General features: G+C 37.2%; 1 protein-coding gene across 2 annotated transcripts in view; it reads right to left on the bottom strand.

The window, feature by feature from the left end:
- Positions 1–5541: 5541 nt before the first annotated feature.
- LOC121408430 (E3 ubiquitin-protein ligase HERC2-like) overlaps positions 5542–23162 on the bottom strand; it is a 73697-nt gene continuing 56076 nt past the window's right edge. For both annotated transcript variants that reach the window (XM_041599909.1, XM_041599916.1), the window contains exons 57-75: positions 22877–23071; positions 20847–21399; positions 20289–20419; positions 19804–19929; positions 19017–19288; positions 18276–18474; positions 17441–17655; positions 16815–16992; positions 16027–16280; positions 15247–15386; positions 14776–14871; positions 14082–14377; positions 12170–12395; positions 11503–11697; positions 10945–11079; positions 10361–10529; positions 9640–9745; positions 8971–9183; positions 5542–8596 (exon numbers count right to left, since the gene is read on the bottom strand). In XM_041599909.1, coding sequence (XP_041455843.1) covers positions 8327–8596; positions 8971–9183; positions 9640–9745; positions 10361–10529; positions 10945–11079; positions 11503–11697; positions 12170–12395; positions 14082–14377; positions 14776–14871; positions 15247–15386; positions 16027–16280; positions 16815–16992; positions 17441–17655; positions 18276–18474; positions 19017–19288; positions 19804–19929; positions 20289–20419; positions 20847–21399; positions 22877–23071 — 3969 coding nt within the window. In that variant the 3' untranslated portion in view covers positions 5542–8326. The remainder of the gene's footprint in view (positions 8597–8970; positions 9184–9639; positions 9746–10360; positions 10530–10944; positions 11080–11502; positions 11698–12169; positions 12396–14081; positions 14378–14775; positions 14872–15246; positions 15387–16026; positions 16281–16814; positions 16993–17440; positions 17656–18275; positions 18475–19016; positions 19289–19803; positions 19930–20288; positions 20420–20846; positions 21400–22876; positions 23072–23162) is intronic.

The raw sequence follows: 23162 nt of genomic DNA, 5'->3' as shown, positions 1-23162 counted from the left end.
TTGCCCGAATCAAGTTCTACAAGTTAGGATAGGTGGTTACCCTGGCTAGCCCGTCGGGATATCCCTGGGGCCCCTTGAAAAAGATACTTTTTTTTAATAAAAAAATGGTCTAAATAGCCCTTTATTCCCTTTAATTTTGTCAATTTGAGCCCCCTTAATGTGCATGCAACGGATCAGTAAGGTGTTTATCTTGTTGCCCGAATCAAGTTCTACAAGTTAGGATGGGTGGTTACCCTGGCTAGGCCATCGGGATATCCCTGGGGGCCCCTTGAAAAAAATACTTTTTTTAATTAAAAAATGGTCTAAATAGCCCTTTATTCCCTTTAATTTTGTTAATTTGAGCCCCCTTAAAGTGCATGCGTCGGGTCAAGCAGGTGTTTATCTTGTTGCTCGAATCAAGTTCTACAAGTTAGGATGGGTGGTTACCCTGGCTAGGCCGTCGGGATATCCCTGGGGGCCCCTTGAAAAAAGATACTTTTTTTAATTAAAAAATGGTCTAAATAGCCCTTTATTCCCTTTAATTTTGTTAATTTGAGCCCCTTAATGTTCATGCGCCGGGTCAAGCAGGTGTTTATCTTGTTGCCCGAATCAAGTTCTACAAGTTAGGATGGGTGGTTACCCTGGCTAGGCCGTCGGGATATCCCTGGGGGCCCCTTGAAAAAAAATACTTTTTTAAATTAAAAAATGGTCTAAATAGCCCTTTATTCCCTTTAATTTTGTTAATTTGAGCCCCCTTAATGTGCATGCGCCGGGTCAAGCAGGTGTTTATCTTGTTGCCCGAATCGAGTTCTACAAGTTAGGATGGGTGGTTACCCTGGCTAGGCCGTCGGGATATCCCTGGGGGCCCCTTGAAAAAAAATACTTTTTTAAATTAAAAAATGGTCTAAATAGCCCTTTATTCCCTTTAATTTTGTTAATTTGAGCCCCCTTAATGTGCATGCGCCGGGTCAAGCAGGTGTTTATCTTGTTGCCCGAATCAAGTTCTACAAGTTAGGATGGGTGGTTACCCTGGCTAGGCCGTCGGGATATCCCTGGGGGCCCCTTGAAAAAAAATACTTTTTTAAATTAAAAAATGGTCTAAATAGCCCTTTATTCCCTGTAATTTTGTTAATTTGAGCCCCCTTAATGTGCATGCGCCGGGTCAAGCAGGTGTTTATCTTGTTGCCCGAATCGAGTTCTACAAGTTAGGATAGGTGGTTACCCTGGCTAGGCCGTCGGGATATCCCTGGGGGCCCCTTGAAAAAAAATACTTTTTTTAATTAAAAAATGGTCTAAATAGCCCTTTATTCCCTTTAATTTTGTTAATTTGAGCCCCCTTAATGTGTATGCGCCGGGTCAAGCAGGTGTTTATCTTGTTGCCCGAATCAAGTTCTACAAGTTAGGATGGGTGGTTACCCTGGCTAGGCCGTCGGGATATTCCTGGGGGCCCCTTGAAAAAAAATACTTTTTTAAATTAAAAAATGGTCTAAATAGCCCTTTATTCCCTTTAATTTTGTTAATTTGAGCCCCCTTAATGTGCATGCGCCGGGTCAAGCAGGTGTTTATCTTGTTGCCTGAATCAAGTTCTACAAGTTAGGATAGGTGGTTACCCTGGCTAGGCCGTCGGGATATCCCTGGGGGCCCCTTGAAAAAAAATACTTTTTTTAATTAAAAAATGGTCTAAATAGCCCTTTATTCCCTTTAATTTTGTTAATTTGAGCCCCCTTAATGTGCATGCGCCGGGTCAAGCAGGTGTTTATCTTGTTGCCCGAATCAAGTTCTACAAGTTAGGATGGGTGGTTACCCTGGCTAGGCCGTCGGGATATCCTTGGGGGCCCCTTGAAAAAAAATACTTTTTTTAATTAAAAAATGGTCTAAATAGCCCTTTATTCCCTTTAATTTTGTTAATTTGAGCCCCCTTAATGTGCATGCGCCGGGTCAAGCAGGTGTTTATCTTGTTGCCCGAATCAAGTTCTACAAGTTAGGATAGGTGGTTACCCTGGCTAGGCCGTCGGGATATCCCTGGGGGCCCCTTGAAAAAAATACTTTTTTTAATTAAAATATGGTCTAAATAGCCCTTTATTCCCTTTAATTTTGTTAATTTGAGCCCCCTTAATGTGCATGCGCCGGGTCAAGCAGGTGTTTATCTTGTTGCCCGAATCGAGTTCTACAAGTTAGGATAGGTGGTTACCCTGGCTAGGCCGTCGGGATATCCCTGGGGGCCCCTTGAAAAAAATACTTTTTTTTATAAAAAAAAATGGTCTAAATAGCCCTTTATTCCCTTTAATTTTGTTAATTTGAGCCCCCTTAATGTGCATGCGCCGGGTCAAGCAGGTGTTTATCTTGTTGCCCGAATCGAGTTCTACAAGTTAGGATAGGTGGTTACCCTGGCTAGGCCGTCGGGATATCCCTGGGGGCCCCTTGAAAAAAAATACTTTTTTAAATTAAAAAATGGTCTAAATAGCCCTTTATTCCCTTTAATTTTGTTAATTTGAGCCCCCTTAATGTGCATGCGCCGGGTCAAGCAGGTGTTTATCTTGTTGCCCGAATCGAGTTCTACAAGTTAGGATAGGTGGTTACCCTGGTTAGGCCGTCGGGATATCCCTGGGGGCCCCTTGAAAAAAATACTTTTTTTTAATTAAAATATGGTCTAAATAGCCCTTTATTCCCTTTAATTTTGTTAATTTGAGCCCCCTTAATGTGCATGCGCCGGGTCAAGCAGGTGTTTATCTTGTTGCCCGAATCGAGTTCTACAAGTTAGGATAGGTGGTTACCCTGGCTAGGCCGTCGGGATATCCCTGGGGGCCCCTTGAAAAAAATACTTTTTTAAATTAAAATATGGTCTAAATAGCCCTTTATTCCCTTTAATTTTGTTAATTTGAGCCCCCTTAATGTGCATGCGCCGGGTCAAGCAGGTGTTTATCTTTTTGCCCGAATCGAGTTCTACAAGTTAGGATAGGTGGTTACCCTGGCTAGGCCGTCGGGATATCCCTGGGGGCCCCTTGAAAAAAATACTTTTTTAAATTAAAATATGGTCTAAATAGCCCTTTATTCCCTTTAATTTTGTTAATTTGAGCCCCCTTAATGTGCATGCGCCGGGTCAAGCAGGTGTTTATCTTGTTGCCCGAATCGAGTTCTACAAGTTAGGATAGGTGGTTACCCTGGCTAGGCCGTCGGGATATCCCTGGGGGCCCCTTGAAAAAAATACTTTTTTTAATAAAAAAAAATGGTCTAAATAGCCCTTTATTCCCTTTAATTTTGTTAATTTGAGCCCCCTTAATGTGCATGCGCCGGGTCAAGCAGGTGTTTATCTTTTTGCCCGAATCGAGTTCTACAAGTTAGGAAAGGTGGTTACCCTGGCTAGGCCGTTGGGATATCCCTTGGGGCCCCTTGAAAAAAAAATTAAATTAGAAATTTCCAACCCTTTTATTCACTAACTTTTTCCCCTAAAAAATCCTCGTATTAGGGCAAGCCAGCTATATTATGGTTGCCCGAGACGTGTTCCACCTTTTAAACCCCCTAGCTAGCTTTCAAACCCCCTAATTTTTGAATATCGAATATTGAATATCTGTCCAACTTCACACGCGTTTGAATATCGAACCTGAATATCCAACCAACTTCACAGTTTGAATATCGAATATCGAATATCCAACCAACTTCACGGAGTTAAAACTTGCCTAAAATATCTCTTTTTGAAAGTTCATCCATGGTCTGGAAAAAAATGTTACAACTTTTGTAGACGTATACCGTAAACAAATACATCCTCGATCACTAAAATAAAGTGTTTGCTACGCTTTTTTAATTCAGGCCATGTTACCATGACAACTTGGGAAAACCCTTATTTTTTCGAAAAAAAAATTTGGTTTTAAGGGTCATTTTACAGACATAAAACTAACCCAATTTTGAAGAATTGTGTTTAAATTTCACATAAAATCAAATTATCTATGTTTAAACTTTCGTATATGAATATTCATATTTCTTATAGAATCTTAGTTTTTGATTGGTCAATGTTTCAGTCATGGATAATGACTGAGCGTAAAAAAATCTGAAAATGCGCATTTTATCGGCAACCAACAAGCAAGATGGCGGAACACATTAAGTTGGCGCTTTGCACGTACATGTACGTACCTTATATCGAACCGGCCGCCGCATTTCCGATTTTTTTTTGGAGGGGGAGGGGGGGGGGTTAGGTTTTTTTTTCATTGAATGAACGCAATAGAGTAGTATGAAGTAACATTTTTTAACTAACAAATTTATTCAAATCCTACCAAATGCATAGGCCACCTTAAATTTGCTTACAATATTACTTCAATATAAAGTACCGGTATATAGCTTGAATCGAGTACTTCTTAAAAAAAAAAAAGATCTATACTGTATACACTAGCAGACTTTATAAAGAAGATTACAGACTGTCACTCAGCATCATTGGTTGGGAGAACGAGACAGTGGATTCATCTGTAGGGCATGTGGCAGAAACGGTTTGGAGACTTCTAATTGTCACATGAGGCCCCTTTCATTAAATTTTTATTCATCAGAATTTCCCCATCACCTAGAGGCCTCACAAACAACTATATATTTTATACCACCCGATGATGGTGGGTACATCTTAATGTATATTGCAACATCAACTTTCACAGTAAGCTCAGATGTTTCATTTACTCAGACTGAGAGAATGGTACTTTCATGACTTTGTCTAAGCACCATCTACTGAATGAGTCAGCTTTCCATCTTTACAAAACAAAGAGAAAGCTCATGAAAGCATAATCGCTGAATGTTTGTCAAAAATGATGAGATACGATTTTGTGTGGTATACATATACTGTACGTTTATACTGAAATGATGATTATTGAGGTGTGATTTTTTTTCTGACTTGCTCAGTATTATAGAGCAAAGTGCCACTATACATCCAGGCTCCCTCAATGCCTTCATCAAAATCAAAATTCCCTCTCCTCTCCATCGGTTTCTCTCATTCATCATGTATTATAAATTTTCTCATGTAAAACAAAATCAGTACATAAGGGTCAACCATAGCGATATATTAGTATATATTTCTATGGGGCCAACTCAAGTAAGACAAGAATATATTCAGTCTTTAATGAGCAAGTGGTCACATGGACTGTTTCTTGTATTACATATTTCAATAGGAGGGGAGGGACTGTTCAAGTGAAACCAAACTTGTGGTCTTCATGAACCAGGGGTGCGAGTGGTCACAAAGATCTGAAAAAAGCTGAAGAGTATTGAAAAAGTCTGAAATAGAAAGAGCTCCCACACTTTTTGTACAAAGGAAAGCCAAATATAAGCTGAAATTCAGCTGAAAATCAAAACAAAAAAATCTGAAATCAGATAAAAATCTGAACTCTCACACCCTTGTCATGAACATGCAGGTGATCCTTTCATGATAGTGGTCTTTATATCAATTTTGACAGTACATCTATACCCACCTTTATAAATATTGCTTGCTTGTAAATCATTTCTCTTACTTCTATCCCCTCCATTTCCCATCTTCCTCATTCACATTCAAGTTTTGATCATCACAAAACACATAATACTGAAAGGTGAGCATTCCCTTTTTCAATAGCTGCTAAATAGCACTTTTATTTCACATATATGCACACAAATATCACAGTTTCAATTCTCTTCACACCCATCAAGGTTTATTCTTTTCTATTTATCAGTAAAGATCTTTAATAAACACATTTATTTCACACATTTTTCTGATTATGCACTATGCACAGTTTGTATATGACAAAAGAGTGAGAGTGACATTATTATACCAGGTAAAAATCATTGCATTACAAACTGAATAAAAAATATTGAGATTTTTACACTTGTATTTGCCAACATACAACTATAAGGATATAACTATTTGATATACAAATGATAATAATCAATATATATCCAGATCAGTCTCAAATCTGCATTAAGAAGTATAACACTGTTTTTTCAACTTGCTTTTCTTCATGCTAAAAAAAAATCACCATTACACAACATTATACCAGCTTCACCTAAAACGCTCTTTAGGTTTTCATCATTTTAATTGTAGTAAGTTGACTTGGAGAAAACAATCCACTCAAAGTTAAGCCAAGAATCTACAAGATGTACAAACATTGCATTAGAAAACTGTTACAATATACAATTTTTATCAGTTTTTCTAATCTTTGAGCCAAAAATCCTAATACATGTATACAATCCCACTTTGTTAAGCACATGTAATATGCTAATTACTTGTAACACAATTATAAACAATATTTACACAAGGTACTCAACAAGTAAATACTTAAAGACATATTTATCATATTAATAGTTGAATGATATTGCATCTTTAAACACTCATGAACATTTGTGATGAAAAAGAATCAATAATTCTGAACAAGAAAAAAAATGGAACAAAATATTTTTAAATTGTTATGATTATCATTGGGGCTTTAATTGTAATACAAAAAGAATATATATTTCTTTATGCTATAAAAAACTAAATACATAAATATACACCAAATATTCACATGGTAACTGACATTTTTATCAATTGAGAAATATTCAAAGTCATCAATTTTGATCTCTTTTAAGTTCAAAATGATGTCATAATTTATAAACATATTTCAACATAAGTTATGCATGTTTACAATTGTTTGTACATGGTATTAAACATGTCAAGCATGCAATGTGCAAAACAAAATGAATATACACACAATGCTAATAGAAATTATAACCTTTAAGGCTAGAACATAGAACAATCAAATGCAAAACGAGATCCATTACAAAACGAGATCCATTACAAACTTTTTATTATTTTTTTCATATCCACACAGTTATCAGTTTCATGGCACATGAATTTGATTAAGATAATCACAAATGAAATGACCCTTTCTTTTAAATCATCACATTACAACAAAGAAACAAGCAAAAATAACAAAAGTGGATAAAATGAGAGGCAAAATTGCAAAACTTGCATTCCATATCAAAATGAATTAGAATGATCAATGCAATTAGTCATTCTTTACTAACATGGATACACCATCACAAAATCTCCAATACAGGAACACTATTGAATGCTGTTAAAATGTAGAGTTCTTTGAGTTTACAGCTGCATATTTTGTTGCACATCAATCTCTAATTCTTGGCAGAAAGAACAAACAATCAATGCATGAATTTATCATCAACCAACATATTAAAGACAATAAACCCTCAATTGGGCTCCATTATAAAAGCAATGTATTCTCCTTTTTCTTTTTTTTATAATATCCAATGTGTTCCACTGCAAAATGGATAAAGAGTTACATTTCACTTAAAAAAATGTCTTCTGATAATTGAACAATAAATCAAATACTATTTTATACAGATATATAAATACACATTCAAGTACCAGTGTACACCAGTATACAGAACACATTAAAGTAAAAAATAAAATCTACAATGCATCAGTTCTTATCTCTTATACTTAAAGGAAAAAAAAATAACATATATCTCTCAACTTTGCTCCCAAAGAGCTCAAAGGGTTTATTCTTAACAAAATGCAAATATGGAATGATAAAAGATAAAGATCATTTACTATAGACTATACATGTAGAACAGCCTAACTGCAGTAATGAAGTAATCATATTTGGTTTGCCTTAATCTCTATCATGACTAGACTTTTATTACCAGCTAGAAATAAATGCTACATATTCATTTGAGTTTAATACAAGAAATGTATACTTAAAAAAAAAAAATCAAGCAGAAGCACTATATTCTGACTAAAAAGATCTAGAATATATGCCTGCACTTTTCATGAATTTAGTAATTTATTTGTATATAACCTTTCAATACAAAACAAGGCTGGATTTAATCTCTTTATAGACTCTTTGAACATAATGAATATGATATATAAAAAAAGAAATTGTTTAAATAAGCTGATTCAACTACTCTGCATATTGGGAAGGGGCATTGGATTTGAAGTACAATTCATATCTACTGTATATATTCACACTATCTTGTCATTACAAAGTAAGTGAACAATCCTTTGTTGTGAAGATTTTTAATTTCAGAAATCACGGCAAATATATATGTTTAACATTGACAATTATTTTCTATTAAAGGCAAATGGAGTCCTTGTTAACATCACACCACACTGCATGGTATAAAGCCTGTCGATGGCAAAAAGAAGTCAAAATTTCAAATACATGATAACACACATTTATGTTGCATTCAATCACAAATCCACAATTGTATATCAAATTATAAAGATTGGTTTTTTTCAGTAACAGTGGTTAAAACCATTCTCTATTACATATGAATGTTATCTTGCTTCATCTCAAGTCTCCTTTTGATATAGAATGAGCAAATCACATCCTCAACTTCAAGCTCCTACTCAAGCCAATTCCACAACCTCAGAATCAAAGTCTATGCTATCAAGCTCATCCTCCTCAATGTCTTCAGACGATGATTCCCCTCCTGCGGCTTCCCCAGTCAAGGCAATGCGAGCGTAGTCATCAGTGTCGATGGACTTACAGAAGTAGATGGCATATTTGAGCTTCTCTCTGAGTACTTCACGGCAGGAGTATCGTGGCAGTTTGAGAAGAAAGAAGCATGTGTAGGATTCAGGGAGGAAGTGGTCTGGTGGGTTGTATTTGTCCAACACCTGAAATCATAACACAGAAGAGATAAATTAAATATTTAAGAGGCTTATTGTGCATGACATTATCCACGATCAATAACAACTGATTAGTTACTTTCACAAACTAACTAAAGGCTTTATACTGTGTAGAGCTCATGAAACTATCTAAAAATGATTTTGACACTCTCCAAACCTATCACTAAATATGACAAACCTTGCAACCTCCAGTTTCTAGTGATCGCAGACCACAATTATGTTCAAACTTACAAACTAAACTAATTCTGTATAGATTATGTAGAGATATATACAAAGTTACATTTCTGCCGGTTTTGTTTGTGATTTCTAGCAAGAACCCTGAAACTTATTTAGAAGTTGTACCTGCTTTCTGATATATTTACCTGCAGTACAAAGTCCCTTCCTCTGAAGTCAGCGATAGTCCTAGGTAGCCTTGTACGTCCCCAGACGAATCGTAAGAAGAGAGAACGTTCATTGTTGGTGAAGTCTTCCATGATCTCCCAAAACCATGTCACCAGTGGAGCAGTGGCATCAATACCCTTGTACGTTGCTACTGATTTCAACAAGTCTAGGGGTATGTCAGGACTTCCACACACCTACAGCATGGGGGACAGAGAGTAGGGAGAGCGTAAGAGATTATTGTTTCTTTGATCAGAATAAAAAAATTTTGGCAGTTTTTCAGTCTCATCAGTTACTTTCATAAAAATGAAGTTATCAGCAACCAATAAATACCTTGATCAGTCCGGCCTTATTTTCATATATGCATTGATTCTTGCCATTATGCAGGCACTGGTGTAAGCTTAATCCAGGAATAAAAATATGAACATAACTAAACAAATTGTAAATATCCTTTCAAAAGTAGAGAACAAATCCATTCACAACAGGAGACTCATTAAAGTCAAACATTACTGGTTGCTTGTACAAGTTGTCCGTATGTATCAAATGTTTCATTGACAATTCACATAATTAGCTGTTTTCTTTATCCCTACCAAGTAATGAAGATACCTGATCAATAGATCTATCCTATTCCTTGACAAATAATAATTTCTTACCATGGTTTCTAGCTCTGATCCAGTGAAGAGGGATAGTAGAGGCACAGGAATGACCCTTGCCATACCTTCTCTCACCCATTGTACCTGATCATCAAACTCACCCAATCTGGCAAAGAAAAATACAATAAACTAAGCAATAGAAGGAAATATAGCATCATCTATGAAATTTTTGTGAAAATATAGTTAACAAGCAACTTCTAGAAGGTTGGCTACAATTTGTGTAACATAAATACTGACAATTAATGTTCATATGAAAACAAAATGTAATGAGTGGAATGAGTTATGGAAACGAAACCGAACTGAAGAAACACAGAACACTTCCTTGGGAGATGTTTATTAACATCTTAATAAAGAGATTCCATATCATATGAGACATGACACAACCCTGTATTGATCATGATTAAATCAAGTCATTTCCTTTCCATAAACACAGAAGAATAAGAGCAAAACTTCTCATTCAACATTCTTTTTACTTTAAATAAAAAATAATACAATACTCAATATTTTTATACCACCATCTCCGCTTTCAAAACAAATTCTCAAGGCACTTAAGAATACAGAAAGTGCAAAGACCCTCATCCCCTCCCCCCCCCCCCAAATCAGAAGAGAGAAAGCCAACTATTGACGGATCAAAAACACATTGAAACTTAAGTTATTAATTTTTTAAGTTAGCATATAGCTAATAATTTGGTCCTAATGTTGATATATTTCAATCTTGTACCTGTAGTTGAGAGCTGCTCTGACGTATTCATTCCTGTTATCAGCAGTGATTCTTGAGTACTTGGTATTGAGAGGTACATCTTGACCAGTAGCACTAGGAGTACTGTAAGGCATATCCATCTGATTAAAAGCTTCAGCATCAGATTCCATATCACGGATACACATCAGACCTGAGTGAGAAGTGCAAGGATAAAGGGGTAAAATTAAATTAAAATGAGTGCCAAAATGTAATGGAGTTTTCGTTTTAATACATAAAAGCCTATGCATCAGATTCTTGTAATGTATTGATGCTGCAATTTTAGTGTAGGCAGCTTCATCATCATATGAATTACAATGATTAATTTAAAAAAAAAAAAATTAATCAGTGAAAATTCCTAGACCTTGATACACCAAACTGAACAAGGATGGTATCATTTCTATCAATGAACATGACTGTGGGAACATTGATTTTGTCATACCTGTTGAACCCTGTTACTAATCTAGTTGCAACTGATGCCAAAATAAAAAAAACAAGGACTGTTGTTTAAGCTTATAATGAATGGGGGGGGGGGGAGGGGAGGATAGGATTAAACATGGAATACTAACCTGCTACATAGTCCTTGTCAACCTCAGTGATATCAGCCACGGTGAGAGGCATACCAGCTAACTGCTTCCAGACAGGTTCAGCTAAGGAGAGACTGAGAGGGCTTCCAGTACGGATTGCTATACCCATCAGAATACCTATGACAGTGAATTACAGAATGATGGAACAAATTATTGGCATCATTACCACCATGAACACCACCATCATCACTACAACCACCTTTACCATAACCACAATCATCATCATCACCACCACCACCGCCACCATAACCACAATTACATCACCAACATAACCACAATCACTACCACCACCACCACCACCATCATCATCATCATCATCACCACCATCACCACCACCATCTTCACCACCACCACCATCATCACCACCACCAAAACCACCACAATCACCACAGAGTCTGTAAACAGACTCAAATTTGACAATAACTAATTTTTGTCGAAGTTAGACACTACAGCAGCCACAGCATATGAGCAAATCTAGTCTCTTTGTTCACACTATCCATTCTTTCACTTTGCGAACACAGATAAGGAATGAAATCTTACCCAGAAACTTGAACATGCTTTGATGTGTTGGTGATCTTGCTGTAGGTTTGAGAAGGAAGCAATCCCTGTTAGCTCCAGCTTCATCTCTTCCATTGGGTGTAAGGACAAGGAGAGGTACTGAACCATTCTGAAGCTCATCACACATCTCAGCGATAGATTCACTGTAACCTCCTCCGCAATCATCAACACTCTCACCTGATTGGAAGAAAAAATATTATCATGAAGATTTCAATCCATAATGGTAGGTATACTTGCAATTCTGTGATATAAGGACGATTGATTTCTTAATCTTTCTGGAATGTTATCAAGCAGGAAATATGTATGTTTTTCATTATCAAATTATTGCATCGCCATTGTAATAAAATACTTACAAATAGAATAAAAAATATTTCTAAAAAGAGATGAAAAAGAATAACAAAATAAACTGAACTATCAGACAGTCATATGTCATATTTTGAGAATAATGACAAAAATATATAGGAAACATTGAAAGAGAGTGAATCATGGATAAATGAAGAGAAATATTTAGGGCTAGTTTAGAAAAAAATAACAAAATTTCTGGTAGTCGGAAAAAGAGGAAATCATAAGAGCTGCAACCATACAATCAGGAATAATTAAGCAAAGTTAGTTGGAATAAGAGGGAATCAAAACAGCTCACTGAACCAACCTATAAACTTGACCTTCCAAACCCTGTGTGGCAGGAGAAGACTATCAGCACCAAACTGACTCAACTTGGAACAAGCTTGACCAAAGACTGACTTGGTTCCATCGGGTCCAGCTAGACCACCTTTACTCCTTGACCTCTTGACCTGTATCCTATTCAGCTCAATGACCGGTCCATGTTGACGATCTCTCACCATGGTGGCTTGGACTACCTTACGGAATGCTGCTTCCTGTATAACAACCAATGCGAAGGGTCAATAGTTTAATAAATTCATCTGATAAAACTAGATACATTTATGTATATTTATATTTTGTTGTAAATTCTTTATATGTAATGCGCTTTGTTCCTTTCCAAGAAAAGGCGCAATAGAAATGTTGTCATTATTTATGACATGGGATACTTCCTGACTAGAATGCAAAATGGACGAACAGTTAATAACTTGAGATGTTGAGAATTTACTGCTCTTCAGTCTGAAATTTCAAGACTATATATACATTCATATTTTTTTAATAATTGACACAAAGATATTTTGTATTTCTTCCAATCATACTAAAAAAAAAATCATGAAATTAACAATGTACACAACCATGAGTACCGTTAGTAACGGTGTATTAACCGCACCTTTTTCTCGGCGGGATAGATGCAAAAGTCGGGGGTGCGGATTATACACGGTGACGGGTTTGAGCCAGCCCGCCGTAACCCCTCCCGTACATGTCAGCCAGTTCACAACACATCAAGTGGCCGGGCGTAGCCGCCCAGGCAATGTTTAGAGGGGTACGAGCCGCAGGGAATGGGAAGCGATTATTACGATCTTAATTGAATATTGTCCAAAACAAACGCATCCACCTTCATGACACTAATTTTGACTTTATTCTCGATTCAAAGTAGTGAAGTTCCCTGGCTAAGTTAAAAGAGACGCCAAGCATACTCGGTAATATTTTGTCACCGCTGAGCGAGAGTTGAGTGAGCTTAGAGATTGCGTTGTAATATGGTTATAGTGCGACTTAAGCTGGCGCCGTTTCGCGCCAGCTTGTTTTTTTTCCTTCCTGTTTGCTTTTCATAAGATACCATGTAAACCACGCATGAGAGAGACGGCACGAAGCCGTAAAAAACAACTGGAAAAAATGTCAATTTCTTTGTTTCTTGAACCTTCCTGTAATCCCGTATCCAAAATTCATGCTAAGACATCAAATTTCTGAAAGTGATTGTGAGGTTGTGATCCAAGAAATGTGAATGTTTCTTCCTCCTATGCTGGGAAAGACACAGATCATAATTTGATAAGATGTACTGGCATGACTGATACTGTATCGTAGTTTGCAATGTAATGGCAGTGCTGTGTGTACATTGGGACTGTGAGGTGAGTGTGTAAGTGGCCAATATTGTTGGGACCATTCTTTCTTTCTAACATTTGTAGATGAATTGATCAAGAACAGCAGATTTCCGCATACCGGTAATCTCTTTGGATACTTTGAAATCTTAAACTTAGTTTTTGTTTCTTCGTACCTCAAATATGCATGTAAATGTGAGAAGATTTTTTTTTTTTTAGTTCAAAGTTGGGGGTGCGGTTAATACACGGGTGCGGTTAATACACTGTTACTTATGGTATGCTATAAAACAAGGACAAATAAGTGCAAAATTTCCAGATATAAAATAAATAAACTAATCAAAACTTCAAAGGATTACATAAATATGCAGAGAAACTTACTTAACTTATTCCTAGGCCAAATTCATAAACTTATTATCAAGAAAAAGTAATGGGCTCACGTCACAGCTTCTGAAAACATGACACCTTATTAGCCAAAAGCAATTTGATCACAGAATTCAAGTATCTATTTCAGATATATGAAGTTTCATGAAATGGTGTCCAAGTTCTCATTATGAGAATACAGAAAATGCAGTTGATGCGTTGCCTTACCTTTCCAGAAGACACCAGAAGACCTCTGAGAGCATCGATGCCAACCAGGATACCCATCCCTGCAGTAGAACTATCCTGTTTATCTCTCATATCAAACATAGGTATGGATGGACAGAAGAGTTCTGAGAAATGATGAAGAAGGACCAATCTATTCCTGATGACTGGGATAGCGATCTCTCTAAGGAGGTTGTATTCCATGGGGACGGTCTGGGGTAGACGGCCGGCGTGAAGGGGTTTGCTGGTGGACCAGGCGACGGTGTGGGCAGAGCCGCAAGCAACGTTGGTGATCTTCTTATCTGCTCATGACAAGGTTAATTCATTCAATATTATTGAATAATATCCAATTAAAGGGAATGGTTAAATGATAATCAAGTGAAATATGAGCAAACAAAAATGAAAATATGAAGTATATCTATGTAATTTTAAGACTTCTTAAAGCTTATTCAATATGCTAATCCGTGCACAGCATAACAATCAAAGTTACCTTTAGAGAACCTTCTCTTTGAAACTATTCAAACGAACCAATTAAAAACCAAAATAATTGGGAACTCAAACACTATTTTTCAAAATCATCTTCAATTAATTAACATCATGTATTCAAGTCATGCATGTCATAGCCTGTACACTTTTTATCCATATTAATCCACGAGAAAATTGCTATTAATCACTCCATGAGGGTCACCGGATTTCTTACCTTGTAGAGCAGTTACAATCCTCGGTCTCTGGATAGCATTGGTGGTTCCATCACCAAGCTGACCTTCATCATTATCACCCCAGGTATACACCTCTCCTGAAAGAGAGTAACAAAATAAATGTGCATGAGTAGTAAGTTTATCACATCACCTCTATATTGAAAGTCTCTACAATGATGACTATACCATTGCTATTTTCACTATTCGGAACAATTCACTGCTTCAGTGTACAAATTTTAGTCCCATCAACAGTAAAATTCCCCCATCTCAAGACAAAACATATACAATAAAGGAGAAAGCATAGTACTTTCCAGCATCTAAATACAGAGAAAGATGCAACACTTAAAAGTAATGGGAAACTGTTCTATTCACATAAATCCTAAAGGACTATTCTTACAAGATGCAAAACTAGTATTATCCAGTTGAACCTCAATAGTTTAACGTTGTCTAATTGGCAATTTGTATTGACTAACCTTGATCACTACAAGCCACACAGTGTAGTGAACCAGTCGCTATTGAGATGATCTTCTTTCCCTGTAGAGCAGCTACCTTACGAGGGCGCCGTACATGATCATCTGATCCATGACCTAGACGATGGTAGTCACCTTTGCCCCTAGGATTGGGAGAAGAATGATTTCATTAGATTAGTACTATGTACATAGAAATATTAAATACACTGTAGATGAAAGTAACCCATAAGGTAGATTGGGGATGGTCAAATGCTTTGAAAATATTGTCTCATTTTAATATGTTGTAATTTTTTGTTCATTCATCAACCGCTTCAACAGTTTCATGGAAACTATTTTCAACTGCAGCCTAGACAAAAGAAATCTCTGCAGCTAAAGGACTGGACACCCATGAAGTACACTGTTTGTCTCCCTCTTGTGTAATTACAAAACAATGATAATAATGTGTTCTAATAAAGTGCAGTCAAATATGAAACACTTTGCACTTTCACTTTATGTACAGAATCCAGAGACTGGGGTCATATGTCTGTATGGCACTTAAGACTAGTTTTCAAGGGACTCATAAACGTTTTGTGAAGGCTTTGTAAAGGAAGCAAATGTGAAAACATGACAAAGTCAAGCCAAATAAAATGTGAAAGTTGGACATTGCCTTTTATCAGCTTTGCATTCTTCTCATGTTTGTGAGCCTCATCATAACTGAGCTATAGAGACCTTAAGTATTAAGCACTATGTATTCTCATTGTGTCCTCCTTCAATACTAGATAAAGTATACTGTAGAGAGCTTACCATGTATATACACATCCAGACTTTGTGAGAGCGATGGAGAACTGTGATCCACACTCCACCTTACATACACCAAGACTACTCAAAGCATCAACCTTCTGAGGTACCTTACAACCATCACTTCCTCCTCTACCTAGCTTGCCATAGTCACCATCTCCCCATGACCAGACGTTATCATCATCTGATATACATAGCGTCTGGGAGTCGCCACTGCCGCAGGCTACGTCAATGACTCGGTAGCCTTTCAGGGCATCAACCTGAGGGAGAAGGGAGAAAGGGGAACATACTTATTATTTCACAGGTGCTGGTTTTCAGACAGGGTACAGAGCGTAAAAGATACATCAGAACTGAAGGTGAAATTTGTCACAGAAAAAAAACCAATGCAGATATACATAACCCATGCTAAATGGTTGTAGGTTCAATACACAATCTAATTTGGCATGAACACAGACTACTGGTAATTGACTTTGCACACTTTGGAAAAAGGTAATATACATGCACTTCTTGTATAACAATATGGTGGAAGTATAAAACACAATCCTATACTTCAGTGATTTTTATTGTACTCCTTTATTGCACATGAGGAATTCTAATGGAATGACCAACACATATTTCTGATGAAGCTTTGACTTAATCCGATCTGAATGGGCATTTCCCTTGAAATTTGTATTAAGGTGCTTCTTGAACGTACTGATATCACAAACTTAGAGAATCCTAATCAAACGTGATGCCAGACATTTTCCATCATCTATAGTGCATTTGTTACTTTTATAATCTCTTGCTTTACTTACCATCTTTGGTCTGAGTTGATCTTCACTGTCTCCGTGTCCCAGTCTACCATACCTTCCCTTCCCCCAAGTGTAGAGTTCACCACTAGATGTTACACACGCACTATGAGCACCACCGCAAGCTATATCAATCACCTCCTTACCACGAAGACTCTCTATCACGCGAGGTCTATCACATTGGCTGTGAACAAAAACAATTTGAAATCATAAATTCTAAGATATACAGATTCATTTTTCTTGTCAAACTAAGGTTAACTGCCAATGGTACATGAACATGTATACCACATCATTTTGCACAAAACTAAAATTAGTCGATCATGTCCACTTACACCTTTCTAATTCGTATTTCTTTTTAAAAATTAGGTTTGAAAGAAAAGTACCCTGCTGCTACAAGACCACAACATAGTAATTCTTTAAGAATAAGCTGAAAACTATCTGCCCTATCCACTAGCAAATGATTTTTAAGCCAGATGATTCAGCAAATAAATGTTATGGACAAGATGGATGGTATTATCCCTTCAGCCCCTGAAGTGCATAATTCTCCCTGTATGCAAGGATATCCAAGGAAATAAATCCTGCTTCCTGTATATTACTTGATTGTCAAAACAACCAGGGCAAAAATATCTTACGTTCTGTTTCCATGACCCAGCTTGCCATCCTCTCCTTCACCCCATGAGTACACCTCTCCCTCAACGGACAGAGCGAGGGCGTGCTTTCCACCAGAGTTGACAGCAACCTTCTTGATATGAACATGTTGGATGGATTCTAATAAGGTTGGTGTGGAGACTGAATCAGTTCCTCCGATTCCTAGACGACCGCTGGCACCATACCCTGTAGCATATAACTACATAAACCAAAGTAAAGACTTATTATCACACCTACTATATATGGTGACTTTTGTATTATCAATATAAAATGAACAAGTAAGTAAGAAATAAGCTAGTTATTGTCATTGAGTGCACAATCTTCTGACATGAATTCTACTCAAAGTTTTCAGAGTATACATAAGAGGACAACACAATTAACTAAGTTTTATGGTTACATTAAGTAGATGGTCCAAAAAAGGGGAAATGGAGTGAAGAGGGTGGTTAAGTTAAGAGATGTGAATGAGAAGCCTGACTCCACCTCATGGTATGAAGGATACCTTGAAGAGCTACACTAATAAATCACAGAATGTTTCATATAAAGATTTGCTGTTATGCATCTAAGGAGCAACATGTATGCACCCATGGCTAAATAAAATCTTACATCATTCATAGGATCTTTGTTTTAGTTTAGAAAAATCTTATTCACAAAGAGCTGGCTCCCGTAACACAAAGATTGGTGATTAATTTTCATGATTGATTGTAAATTGTAGTCAATGCAATTAATCGTAGAAAAATGTTCTACGATCATTGCTAAGTTTTGTGTTACTTGCCCCAGGACTCATAATAATAAAGAAAATGAAATACTTTATAAACTTACTTTGCCATCAGCTGTAACAGCAAACAATGTCTGTTCACCACCAACGATCTGGATTGGTCTGAGAGAGGTCAATGACTCGATAGCAGTAGGAACTTTGACCTTTGCCCCTTCAATACCACCTAGTTGACCTCTGTGATTGTGACCCCAGCCGTAGATGGTTCCACTGCCTCCCCAGGACAATGTCCAGTCATCAGATCGTCTGGACAGAAATAATTTATAATAGTCAATATCAAACAAACAGCACATTATGACAAATGGAATGAGGCTCTAGCTCATTGGAGGCTCTCATATATTCATACAGTTGGCCAAAGAGCAACAGTTACTTCTACGTATAAAGATGTTATGTGAAAGGGCTTTGCAATTTTTATCAAATAGCGTACACTTTTGAAATGTCAGGTACGACACATAACTTCATTCCAAATTAGAACGCCTAAGAAAGAACAAGCTCTCAAAAAAGTTACCTAAAGTTCAATTAAGATGATCCATACAAGTTCCATCAAAATTTATCCAGAATGGCTTGTTGCATTATAGCAATTTTCAAAGAATAAAATGGGTAACTTTGCCTGAAACAGATCTCTTGGGACCTTGGAAATCTATCCAATTATGGTAACCTTAATTTTGATTGGCTTGTGAGCCAGATTACCAATACAATTGATATACAGTTGCCAAAAACTCTTATGCAATAGGGGACTAGTCTCAACAATAAGCAGGTGATTGTTTGCCTTTGCAGATGCCTCCTACCTATTCATCCATAGCAGTATCTGTTCATCTTGTTCTCTCTTGAAGATCTTATGACTCTCATGTTCATTGGAAGGATCCTCCCAGTCAGCACTGATCTGAGTAACCTTCTTCATAACCTCTTCACCAAACACCCTGGTCAGTGTGGTTCGATTCTCAAGAGACTCAGCTACCCTAGCGGCCATACAGTATCGTCTGAACCAAGCCCATCGATGGGATTCAGCACAGCAGGGTAAGGAGTCCAGCTGGAGGTCACAGGCTAGGGCGACAAGCACCTGTATGAATGGCATACCACAACAGAGATCCCATAATGACACAATACCCAACCAATAGGCATTAATTATGCATTTAAGCAAATACATGAAAGCTAAGTCCTTCCTGAATCCAAACAGACTATGCCACAGGTACCTTTGCTTAATTCAACTTTTTTGTGACCACAGAAATCTGTTTGAATGATGTGGAATTTGACTATGAAGAGTTATTGTTTTGCATAATGCCTTCTAAAAAAATGCTTTGACTAGGGCAAATATCAACTTGGGAAAGGTTGGCCTTATAAGCAAGTAAACCATTAAAACTGAAATATGCATACATTTTATATTGTAATATGTTCACTAATCTATGGCTTGACATTTTTAATTTTTTTTTGATGTTGCATTTCTGAGCTGTATTTTTCATAAGGATATATTCAACCTTGAATAAATTGTAAATAACTTACTATTATCATGGTGTACCTATTCTTGTCTTATTAGTATATTTGATAACTTTTTTTCTTAATAAGAACTTTGCCTACCTTGAAGAATGGGCTGTGTAAGAGATGTTTTCCTCCCCTTACAATAGGATCCTCATACTCGTACTGCCTCTGGAGTGCTTCGGGTAATCCCTTCACCAATGCTGCCAGTGCAGTGCCACTGAAATCCTGGAAAAGAATAACAAATAATTAATACCTTCTAAACTATCATTACCAATTAACCTATTGATACATACTTGACAAACAGTCAAGCAAATATTTCTGTGCACATTGATTCACAGATATTGGCCTATGCAATATATTTCAAATAATGGTTGGAACAAAAAGGAAAAAAATAAACAATGAACAAATGGAAAAGGGAAATAAGTATCCCTTGATAAAAATATCCTAATGTTTTTTAATGACATAAAAAGGTAAATGTGAGTGATAAATAACACAGATTCTGATCAGATTTGGGCTGAAACTAGAATGTTTCCAATTTCTAAGATAAATCATACAGTACTAGGGAACTAAAAATCTTGTCTTACCCCAAAGGATGAGGAGCTGTCTGTCTGTTGTTCATGTTGGCATAAGATAGCATCTACATTGAGATGACCTTTGAACTCTGTAGAGATGAGCTTCCTAAGTCTCTGCAATGCCCACATTCTCTGTGCAGCAGCTGATATCAACAGAGTCAGAAAAGATTGAGATCAGACATTAGCTGTTTAGCAGCTTGCTTATTTCACACAGTCAAGTGAATACAGTATCACTGAAAACATTATTGAAGTCACTAGCAAATATGATTCATATAAACTGCTACTGGAGAGACAACTTATGAAATACAACAATTTTATTCTATTCCAGAGCTCTATATTAATGAAGCTGTAGACCTTGACAAGTTGCCAGTACCATTTGGGAGAAAATTCACCTTAATTAAATGAGATGTTTAGATAAAGACAGATGCCAATGTATTTGTTTAAAGGTGCACACTGCATTGCCAGTCAGGCATGAGTGTAATTTATTTTTTTTTTACAGCAAAAAATATTTTCTAAGATTGTGACAGATACCATGATGTAGAACAATGTGTTGTTATATTAGAGTCTTACCTAGAGTACTTAGCTGAGCACAAGCAGCCAATGCTGCAGCCAGTCTTGGCATGATCTTCTTATCTCGACTGGTTTCCAATCTGAAGTCTAGGAGACAGGTGACTAGATCAATAGATGGTTGAGATAGGATAGCTCTATCAGATAACAGGTGTTTCGGTGCTGCAGCAGGCATCATAGGGAACACTGTCAACCTCCATCCCCAGCCATTGACAGATCCATCGCTCGTAAACTTCCATTTCAGCTCATCTCCTGCGATACGAAGCTCTGCTGACCAGTCGGACCACTCTCTGCCGGACCGCACAGATACTGTTCGACCAGCACCATCCATGATGGTCAGGGGATCATGTCGTCGTTCCGTTGAGCACTGGCGGTCAAATTCTACACGAAGTGCTTCAGCACCTGGAATGCGGACGTTACCAACGAGGGTGGTATCGTCGGCGTAAGGATGGGAGCTCTCTTGGATGACTGGTTGCATAGCTGAGTGACCTGCCTTAGTGTCTGCTGCTACATCCTCTAGCTCTGTTACACATAGTTCTAGCAACATGTCAGCAACCTGAGAGTTGGAACAAGTGTGGTGTATAAAGTAAATAAAATTCATTACCAACATTGTTATCACTGAAATTTGAAAACCTACCTATCCTAGATTTATGTCACTGCCTGATAAATTGTATCCATTTCATCTGACCAGGGATGGCAACTCAAAGCACTATGATCTTGTCGAAAAGGCACTAAAGGAATACAAATGATTATTCATAAATGACAATACCTTTAGAGTCGACCTTTCATAAATATCCATTCAGCCCTTCTTTTAATAAATAGTAATTTCAAGTGGTTTTAAATGTATAACAAGTGGAATGCCTCTGGCCGTCTCACCTGCATCACGCGGTTCAATATAGCAGCAGTGCTCACTTTGAATACTACTCTAACTCGCACAAGATGTTCAGTGATACATGGTTACTCTTATTTCCCTTTTTTATGAACTAGACCAATAAACTTACAGAGATATGATGGTTATTCAAAAAAAAACCCCAACATGGCCAAAGTTCATTGACCTTACATGACCTTTGACCTTGATCATGTGACCTGAAACTCGAACAGGATGTTCAGTGATACTTGATTACTCTTATGTACAAGTTTCATGAATCAGATCCATAAACTTTCAAAGTTATGATGGTAATTCAACAGATACACCCAATTCGGCCAAAGTTCATTGACCTTTGACCTTGGTCATGTGACCTGAAACGCGCACAGGATGTTCAGTGATACTTGATTACTCTAATGTCCAAGTTTAATGAACTAGACCAATAAACTTTCAAAGTTATGATGGTAATTCAACAGATACCCCCGATTCGGCCAAAGTTCATTGACCCTAAATGACCTTTGACTTTAATCATGAGACCTGAAACTTGCACAAAATTTTCAGTGATGCTTGATTACTATTATGTCCAAGTTTCATGAATCAGATCCATAAACTTTCAAAGTTATGATGGGAATTCAACAGATATCCCCAATTCGGCCAAAGTTCATTGACCCTAAATGACCTTTGACCTTAGTCATGTGACGTGAAACTCATGCAGGATGTTCAGTGATACTTGATTAACCTTATGTCCAAGTTTCATGAACTAGGTCCATATATTTTCTAAGTTATGATGACATTTCAAAAACTTAACCTCAGGTTAAGATTTCGATGTTGATTCCTCCAACATGGTCTAAGTTCATTGACCCTAAATGACCTTTGACCTTGGTCATGTGACATGAAACTCTAATAGGATGTTCAGTAATACTTGATTAACCTTATGGCCAAGTTTTATTAACTAGGTCCATATACTTTCTAAGTTATGACATCATTTCAAAAACTTAACCTCAGGTTAAGATTTGATGTTGACGCCGTCGCCGCCGCCGTCGCCGTCGGAAAAGCGGCGCCTATAGTCTCACTTTGCTTCGCAGGTGAGACAATAACTGGCATTCATTCCAATTTAGTCTTTACAACATATCTTTAGGGGTTCTGATTCTTTTTTATTGTATCATACCTCAGGATAAGCCTTAGCCATAGCAGTAAGTGTATCTGAGATGGCCTGTTGACTATGCTCTCCACATCGTCCTGCTACTGCTAGCTTGAGAAGATCAACCAAGATACGAGCATCATCAGGTTGTAGTTTACCAGTGAATTCATCTAGACTGTGTAAGATGATTGCGCCACCTCCTTGCTCTTCAGGACTTGTTACCTTTACAAAGAAAAAATAATAATAAACTGGTCTTCAGGACATATTACCTTCACAAAGGAAAAAAACCCACAAATTGGCCTACAGGACTTGC

Source organism: Lytechinus variegatus, chromosome 1, assembly GCF_018143015.1.
Source record: "Lytechinus variegatus isolate NC3 chromosome 1, Lvar_3.0, whole genome shotgun sequence".
In the NCBI taxonomy this organism is placed as follows: domain Eukaryota; kingdom Metazoa; phylum Echinodermata; class Echinoidea; order Temnopleuroida; family Toxopneustidae; genus Lytechinus; species Lytechinus variegatus.
This window is presented reverse-complemented; position numbering and strand designations above follow the sequence as displayed.